The sequence below is a fragment of the Macaca nemestrina genome, chromosome 5 (assembly GCF_043159975.1).
Source record: "Macaca nemestrina isolate mMacNem1 chromosome 5, mMacNem.hap1, whole genome shotgun sequence".
Taxonomy (NCBI): domain Eukaryota; kingdom Metazoa; phylum Chordata; class Mammalia; order Primates; family Cercopithecidae; genus Macaca; species Macaca nemestrina.
In genome coordinates, this window is record NC_092129.1 from 154733246 (window position 1) to 154742418 (window position 9173).

Consider the following 9173-nt stretch of genomic DNA (forward strand, 5'->3'; position numbering starts at 1 on the left):
AATGTTATTTTGCAAAGGGAATTTTACAAGCAAAGTTTTCTGAGCCTGGAAGACACTTAGGAATCTTTTCCAGTCATCTCATTTTATAGACTGGGAAACCAACATCTAAGGAGATGAATGGATTTGCCCAAGGTAATGTAGCAAGTGGCCCTCCTGGGACTCTAACTCGTATCTCCTCTCAGTCTGAGGTTATTTCTCCTATGTCTTCTTAAGGCATGTTTTACACCTTCTGCCAGACTAGTCATGTCAGGCTCACAGTCACAGCACTCCACACAATGCTGACTGCCATATCCTGCCTGGGTGCTCTCGTTCTTAGGACGGCCCCTGAGTAATGGGGTGCTCTTAAAGGCAGCATGAGAGGTTCAGCAAGCATTACAGGTCTTCACGCCAGTGAGGGCCCAGGCCACAGGACGGACAGTAATAAGTCAGAACTGGGAGAGGAGGAGTGGATTTTTAATCAGGGAAAAGTTTTCAACACAGAAAGACCATCCCTTTTGGAATGAGGATTGCAAATAGATTGCCTGAGGGGAGAAGTACGTAATCAGAAAGCATTCTTTGTTTATTAACTCCTGCCCAGCAAAAGTGAAAGAAAATTCATGGGAGCATGCAAGAACAAAGGGCACAGCAAAGCTGGACAAACACAGCAATCCAGGAGGGGATTTCCAATTCAACGCTGGTATATAAGCTGGAGTTAAAATCCTTTTTCTGTCTCTGGTTTCTGGCCCCTTGACTGCAAAGATGGCTCCCAATGCTTCCTGCCTCTCTGTAAGTTGGGATTTGATAAAGGGGATGGGGAAAGGAAAAGCACTTTCAAGAGTTGGGGAGAGATCTTAGAAACGGGGGATGGACAGTACTCAGGGCTCTGGGTGGCTGGGCAGGCATCCTTAAGGGGAAGAGGCTGGCATTGACATTTGCAGAATGGGAAGAGGGATTGTCTGAAGAGAAGCTGGTTATCTGGCTTCTGTGTTCTTTTTTTAATCAAACATTGGACTAGCTACTCTTAGGGATAAATGGTAGAAAAAAAAAGTGGGGGTGAGCTTTGTGTTCCACAGGGCTGGTGAGATTTGAAATTATGGAAACATTTTTTAGGGTTCTTAAACTTAATCTTCTCTTTCCTCTCAAAGGAGAGCTTCACAAAACTCATTTATCTGAAGTTGTTAATGATCTAACACATTACATTATATAAGAAAGTATGCACTATGGAGAGAACCTGGAATTAAGGCAATGCTTAACACAGATCCTCCAGTGAAGAAATGTCTGCAATATCTAGATTGGGAAAATATTTCTGAATGGAGTATGAGGGAGGTCTTCTCAGGCTTTCAAGTGGCCATTAGGAGTGAGTTTTCCAGTCTTTTAGGGTTTTCCAGCTATTGAAGTAAGACTTAGACATAGTCCCTACCTTCTGTGAGTGAGGCCTTGGTCTAATCAAAGGAGATCGTATTCTATATTAGATAGATATAAAAATACAAGAAATATAAATTAACAAGAAACATTGAACGTAGTGTCACTGTAATATGTAAGTTATTATTGTAAAGCAGTGGGAGATTTGAAAAAAAAATAACAGTTCAGTGATTATGTGCCCTACCCAGGATTTCCTTCTGAAGTATTGACAGAGGGTATCCTATTGCTGTATCTTATGAGGCTGTCATATTTTAGAAATTCTCTTTGACAGTTGTTTTTAGAGTCTGGTGTACATCTTTTGAAGCTCTGTATTTACTTTTTTGACATTTGACAAACTTTATCTGGATAGGAGAGGCAGGTAAATAAGGTGGAAAACCTTTAATTACATCTCGAGATGAATAAAGGTATGTTTTTTACATCTATTGAAATGCACAGAAAAGCGAAATAAAAAATTGTCAACTAAAAAAAATCACACAATTTATAAATTTAGAAAGGAGACTTCATTTCTTATGAAGGGTTATAGTCTGCAAGGTAGCCATTCTGACAAGCTGAGAAGCTCGGCTTCTGGTTGAAAACCAAAAGCAAGCTTTGTAGGAGGAAAGTGACACAGGAATTTATGCTGAAGGGGTTTGCTAAGTATACATATCCAATAGGTTATGGCAGAGGCAATGAATATTCATGAAGGGAGTCCTAATGCATGCATGTTGAATAAGCTTGCATGTTATATACCACCCATGGTCACTCTGAGGTGGAGACTTAACATTTAATTGCATTACAGTTAGGCCTTATACATGAAAAGGTGAAGCAGGGACACAAAGGCATTCAAATGTGCAGCTTCTGTAGACTAGCCAGAACCAGTCCATGGTCAGTGGTCTCTTATCAGGAGAAAATTACTGAAATCAGTCATTTGTCCAATTAAAACTGTAGTTATGGCTTGAGGAACAGGGGGTCAGTTAGCCTGTGGATGAACTGTAATTGTTTTAATATTGTTCCTCTCGAGGCCAGTGCTTGTTTAGCTGCTACAGAAAAAAGAAAAATACTTTGTGGCAGTTAGAACATAGTTTATTCTTTAAGTGTAGGGATGCATGACTTAACTCTTGCCTATTATAGCCTTAGGTCTTGTTTAAAATTTGCTACAAAAATCTTATTGCCACCAATAATCCATTCTTTCAGTCTTATAATCTCTAACGTTGCTAGTCAGTTGTGTCTAAACTGCAAAAGGGAGAAGATATAATGAGGCATGTCCAGCCTCCTGTTTCATCATGACTGAGGTATTTTATTTATTTATCTTTTTGAGACAGAGTCTCACTCTGTTGCCCCAGCTGGAGTGCAGTGGTGCCATCTCCACTTACTGCAACCTCTGCCTTCTGGGTTCAAATGATTCTCATGCCTCAGCCTCCTGAGTAGCTGGGATTACAGGGACTCACCACCACGCCTGGTTAATTTTTGTATTTTTAGTAGAGATGAGGTTTCACCAAGTTGGCCAGGCTGGTCTCGAACTCCCAGCCTCAAGTGATCAGCTTGCCTCAGCTTCCCAAAGTTCTTGGATTACAGGTATAAGCCACTGCCCTTGGCCCAATGACTAAGTTCTTAAAATTTCTCTAGGGTCCCCCTGAGCAAGAGAGGGTCCGTTCAATTGGTTGGGGGCTCAGGATTTTATTTTTCATTCTCAAGATTGAAAAAAAGGTGTGATTATAAAGGAATGGGACAAATTTTCTTATTTGTGTTGCAACTTGGTAATTCCAAAGGAGAAGTTCCAAGAAAGAGAGGGACACTGGCTACTGAACAGGAGCTAGGAGACCAGATAGATAGCGGAAGGGTGGGAGCCATTGTGGTGGGGAGCAGAAATGTAAAGTGAGGCAGGCATCCTAGGCAACTGTCTTGTGGCTTTCACTTCCCAGGTGCATGTTCTTTCTGAGGAATGGGATTTAATGACCTTTGATGCCAACCCAGAGGACAGCGTGAAAAAAATCAATGAACACGTCCGGTCTAAGACCAAGGTTCCTGTGCAGGACCAGGTTCTTTTGCTGGGCTCCAAGATCCTAAAGCCACGGAGAAGGCTCTCATCTTATGGCATTGACAAGGAGAAGACCATCCACCTTACCCTGAAAGTGGTGAAGCCCAGTGATGAGGAGCTGCCCTTGTATCTTGTGGAGTCAGGTGATGAGGGGCAGAGGCACCTCCTCCAGGTGCGAAGGTCCAGCTCAGTGGCACAAGTGAAAGCAATGATCGAGACCAAGACGGGTGTAACCCCTGAGACCCAGATTGTGAATTGCAATGGAAAGAGACTGGAAGATGGGAAGATGATGGCAGATTATGGAATCAGAAAGGGCAACTTACTCTTCCTGACATCTTATTGTATTGCAGGGTGACCACCCTGGGGATGGGGTGTTGGCAAGGGCCAAAAAGCTTATTTCTTTTAATCTCTTAATCAACGTGAGAATGAGATGAGTAGAGTAAGATTTGGGTGGGATGGGTAGGATGAAGAATATTGTCCAACTCTGTTTCTTTGATTCTAACACAATTAATTAAGTGGCAGGATTTTTAATAATGTATTACTGAGACTAGTAAATAAAATTTTAAGGCAAAATAGAGCATTCAAAGCCAGCTTGCAATTTAATTCTTTCTTGATACCTTGTTATTTATGGAAAAACTCCTATCTCCTTTCCTTTTTGACAAGAGAGTTTTAGGTTGGGATCCATGTTCTACTGATTTCTGAATTTCTGTGTTTGTTAAGCCCAGTGCTTTATTTATATCACTCAATAATGGTTGAATCAAAATGAATTTCTACTTACAGAGCATAGTGAAATGATTTATTTTAAAATGAATTAGTTGCTCTGACATGATCATAATCAAATTACTAAACATTTTAGAAACTAAATTGAGCTCCTTTCCCCCTTTTCTCCTTTAAGGCTATTTGGTATGAAATGAAGTCTGGCACCATGCCCCCTCCCACTCTCTATGTCCCACACCCAACTAAAATAGTTATTATTTATGGGGATGTTGGTGGGCAAGGAAAGGTATTTTCCACAGGGATCTAGTGATTGTGTGTAACTAGTGGGGGTTCCTAGGGGTAGATGGACACCGGGAGAGAACAAACTTTCTGAAGCTGGGGGACTGTGGACCACCCTCTCTCCTACCTGCCATAGGGTCTAGCAGGTCTTCTGTATGATAAGGGTGCCGGTCTGGGCGAGGGTGGGTGAGGAGCTGGCTTCTGGATTGACCTCAATATTCTGCTCAGGTTCTGCTGATTGAGCATTTTTCTCTCTGCTTTTTTTCATGAGTAGATCCCTGTTCCTGTCTTGAGAACTTCCTCCATCTTCCTCCCTCCATTTACTCCTCTTTCTGACTCTCTTGCTCTCTCTCTCTCTCATGTCTCACTATTGATCACCTGTGAGTTTTTTTCACAGCCTGAGACATGCCCGCCTTCTTCCACACTCGTCCTAGTTCCTTGTTTCTTTAAAACTTGTTCAAGAACCAACTCCTGCAGGAGGGTTTCCCATCTTAACCCCACTCAACAAAATTCACCACCACTTATGGGCTTTCCTCATCACACTTATGGGTGAAATGCCCTGGGGAGGGCACTGGTCCCCTGGCAAGGTCTGCACTAGGTTGGACTGGTTTCCGAGAAGAGAGTCCATGGCCTCTTTTTCTGGATGACCCTCTCCTGCAGAGTAGGGACTATGATTTTCTTGTCAACTTGAGACTTCTGATGGCAGAAATCAAGAGGTCTTCCACGGTCTTCCATCAGATAGGGAGGAAGCTAAAGGCAGTCATCACGTCCATCATCTTACCTGCACGTGGAGTCGTGAGGGGTAGGTTTTCCTTCCTTAAACCTGTGTATATAGAGGATTTAGGAATTTTCCCTCAAGAACTAAACATTTCCACACGGGAGGAAAACATTTCCCCCATTGGACTCCTTAGGACAAATCTTGCAGATTATCATACAAAAATGAAGAGTCTGAAGTCTAAACTGACTCACTAATGGGTATTTCCATCCTTGGGTTCTGGCTTAATACTCTCTCCCCTCCCCAACCTACTCACTGTACAGCCTGGCCTCTCCCCAGACTCCACAGCAGCCTCCTCGCCGCCCCCTTCACTTCCTTATTCCTGAGGGTGTAGATGAGCGGGTTGAGAGCGGGTGTGACCACAGTGTAGAAGAGCGATACGAACTTGCCCCGTGCCTGGTTGTAGCGCTGCGCGGGCTGCAAGTAGGTGTAGATGGCCGAGCCGTAGAACAGGCAGACCGCTGTCAGGTGGGACCCACACGTGCCCACCGCCCTTCTCCGGCCTCCGCTGGACCGCATGCAACAGACAGCTCGGGCCACGGCACCATAGGAAGCCAGGATGACGCCAGACGGCAGCAGCAGGATGACCACACGGGTGGCGAACATCTGGTTCTCGGTGGTGTCTCCGTCGCCTCCGCAGGCCAGCTTGAGCAACGCCGGCAGCTCACAGATGAAGTGGTCCAGCAGGCGGGGCCCGCACAGAGGCCGCTCAGCCAGGAGAGCTGTTTGCGCAACGGAGTTGGTGAGGCCGCCTAGCCAGGAGGAGCTGGCCAGCGCGCGGCATAGGCGCGGGGAGGCGAGCCCAGCGTAGCGCAGCGGACGGCACACTGCGGCCGCGCGGTCCAGCGCCATCACCGCCAGGAGGACGCACTCGGCCGAACCCAGAGCCAGCGATGCGCACAGCTGGGCCGTGCAGTGGCTGCGCGGCAGCCAGAGCGCTGGTCCGCGCAGGTTGGCCAGCAGGGGCGGCACCACGCTCGTGGTGAAGCCCGCGTCCACCAAGGCCAGGTGGCAGAGGAAGTAGTACATGGGCGTGTGCAGGCGCGGGTCGCGCACCGTCAGCAGCACCAGCACCGAGTTGCCGGTCAAGGTCAGGAGGTAGCAGAGGAGGACAAGGGCGAAGAGGACAGGCTGCAGGGAGGGCCAGTCGGAGAAACCCAGCAGGAGGAAGCGCTCCTCTGTGCTGTAGTTGGCCTAAAGGAGGAAAACTCCCAGAATGTTTGGAAGGTCGAAATAAAAAAGGGTGACTACCCTCTTATAAGCAAAGGAAAAACCTTGGAGTGTGGGGCTGGGTTGGGCGAGGGAATGGAAGCATATACAAGGTTAGTTTGTGGATTGTAATCCCGTTTACAGATGAGATTACTTAATAATAATCCGCCTAAGAATAAGAGCAACACTCCAAGCTTGGCCTGGCCAACATTCGGTAGGCAGAATGATCACCTCCGTTGTTTCAGGTACTCTGTGTTTATTTATGCAACTGTTCATATAAAATGGAGACCAGGCCAGAATAATCCTTGAGCTGGCAGAGCCAGTTGGGCCTCCTAAGTAACATTAACCTTGCTTGATTCGCAAGCATGTCTGAAACTTTATTTGTGCTATTTCTTGTAAATGCCTATATTAAAGAGACATAGAACTTAAGCTCAACCAATCAGAAGCAGCCAACAAAAACATAATTATATAACTAGGACTTCCTCATGGGATAGACCAAATAAGGCAACTGTGTAACTGTAACCAATGAAATATTATCTTTGCTTTACCTGTTTTCCTAAAAAGCCTCCTCCTCATGTCCTAGAAAGCTTCTCCACAGAGAGATCAGTGGAGCTCCCTAGTCACTTCTGGCTTGGAGCTGCCCAATTCAGGAATCACTGCTCAAATAAACTCTTAAATATTTTATTGGGCCTTAGTTTACTTTCTAACAACCCATTATACTGCTGATTGCCGATTTTTAATTTGTTGTGAAGAGACCACTCCCAACGTCCATGCCCCTCCCACTGAGGGGAGATCAACACATACATACTAGCCTTTAAATCAGGAATCAGTTGGGTAGAAAAAAAGAACACTTCCTGGTAGACCAGAAGTCAGGACATCTTGGTTTTACCTAGCATACTCCCTTTAGCCAGTTATGTGATATGGGGATATCTTCATTTCCCTTTGTCTCAGTTTTCTCATGTGTAAATCAAGGAGTTTGAACTAGATGACATCTAAGTTTCCTGTCCGAACTCCTTCACTTTACTACCAAATATTGATCAAAAAAATAAAAAATAAAAAGAGAACCCCAGGGAACAAAAGGAACCTCATTTTCCAAAGGGTCTTGTTGAACCAAGCGTCTTAATGGTACAGAAACATATGGTTTATGTGATGGATGAAAGTTTATGTGATGGATAGAAATCTTTCTGCTGCATGACTCCTGACATAAATTGTTGTGTAGATAACTTATTTTACACATCATATTCACTTCTCTTAATTACAAAAGCACAGTAACCTAATTTTTCATTTTTCAGGGGGAAAAACACTGTTCCCTACCAAAGCATCCTGTTTGATTGTATGTTGCACTCATTTATCCTCACTGGGCAGAACAAGCATTAATGTTGTGATTAAGAACCAGGGCTTCGCAGCCAGACTGCCTGGGTTTGAGTCCTGGCTCTGCCATTTTCTAGCTGAACAACCTTGGGCATGTTACTTAGCCTCTCTCTGCCTCAGTTTCCTCATATGAAAATAGAAATATGTTAAGGGGGCTAAATATGAAAAGCTGTTAGAACAATGCCTGGCACATAGCAGTTGTTAACTATTGTCATCCTTTAATAAATGCTAACTATTGTCTTATCTTTTTCCCAAATTAAGAAACAGGTTTTTAAGGGGTTCTTATGCTAGGCAATGATATAACTGCTATGAACATTTACATCGCTTTTCATTTATTAACTCTAATCTTTACTCACTTGAAAATTAGGCAATAGCCTTATTTTATAGAGTGTGTTAGGAGAGTAATTGAAGTTAAATTACTTGCCCAAGGCCACATCATTTGTAAATGCTTAATAGGTCTTCCACTTATATTTGACTAACTTCAAGGTCCTTCCCTGTTTGATCAACCAGGCTCCACTGTGCTAGAGACTGTGGAGTATAAAAGGACATGCAAAGTCTGACCTATATTTAGAGATAATTTTATAATTTGGGGTCATATCAGAGATGAATAAAATAGGAGAGGTGAATTCAGGCTTACAGACCTATGGTGGCTAGAGATGTTGAGTTACAAAAGGTCAAATTCTTTAATGTGATTACACAGACACTCAACAGTTTAGCCAGGCAAGCTCTAAACCATTCCTCTTCAAATATGCCACACCATGAAAACAGGCACACAATAATAAAATTGCACAGATAACATTCTTGTTACATGTATGCACAAATTCCCCAAAACACAGGCATGTGTGCACCTGTAAACATAAACCCATCATCTCCCTCACACATCTAGAAGACAAATCTGTTGTGAAATATATAATATAATGTGTCATCAAACTTCACTTGGTATTTCAGAATGTATCTCTCGGCACGAGACAATTTGCTGTAGGGCACTGTAATACCCAACTTACCTTCATAACTTATCTTTGACACTAATGTTTACACCTTGAGCTTCCAGATGATAGGTTGGTCTCTTGCTCCTTGGCTGGATTCTCTGGATTTGAAATGGCAGTTGGGAGGATTTAATAAAAGATACAATTGCATGGCTATGTTGATTTCTGGAATGGGTGCCTGAGATCAGAGCCAGGTATCTCAGGAAGAGGATAAGGGGTGGGTGTCATCGTGCTTGTAAATAGAGGAATAAAAAGAACGGGTAAGAAAGAACCTATGTTTGTGAAATTTCAGGATCTAGGCAGAGGTGGTGATGTCTGTTCCTGGAGAACCTTGTAATGGGGTACAGACCAGACAAGGACCTGGGCCTTGTGCTGGTGGCAAATCAGCATTAGCTGCTGGTGGTAGCAAAATCCCTCC

The 9173-nt window shown here is 44.0% G+C and overlaps 2 protein-coding genes across 2 annotated transcripts; one reads left to right on the top strand and one right to left on the bottom strand.

The window, feature by feature from the left end:
* Positions 1–599: 599 nt before the first annotated feature.
* LOC105491573 (ubiquitin D) lies at positions 600–3998 on the top strand. The gene is made up of 2 exons (XM_011758084.3): positions 600–765; positions 3303–3998. The coding sequence occupies exons 1-2, from the start codon at positions 739–741 to the stop codon at positions 3771–3773; spliced, it is 498 nt and encodes a 165-aa protein (XP_011756386.2). The 5' UTR covers positions 600–738; the 3' UTR covers positions 3774–3998.
* Positions 3999–5441: 1443 nt separating this feature from the next.
* On the bottom strand, positions 5442–8779 carry LOC105491675 (putative olfactory receptor 2I1). The gene is made up of 2 exons (XM_071096127.1): positions 8774–8779; positions 5442–6383 (listed from the first exon to the last, which is right to left on the bottom strand). The coding sequence occupies exons 1-2, from the start codon at positions 8777–8779 to the stop codon at positions 5442–5444; spliced, it is 948 nt and encodes a 315-aa protein (XP_070952228.1).
* Between the last annotated feature and the right edge of the window lie 394 nt (positions 8780–9173).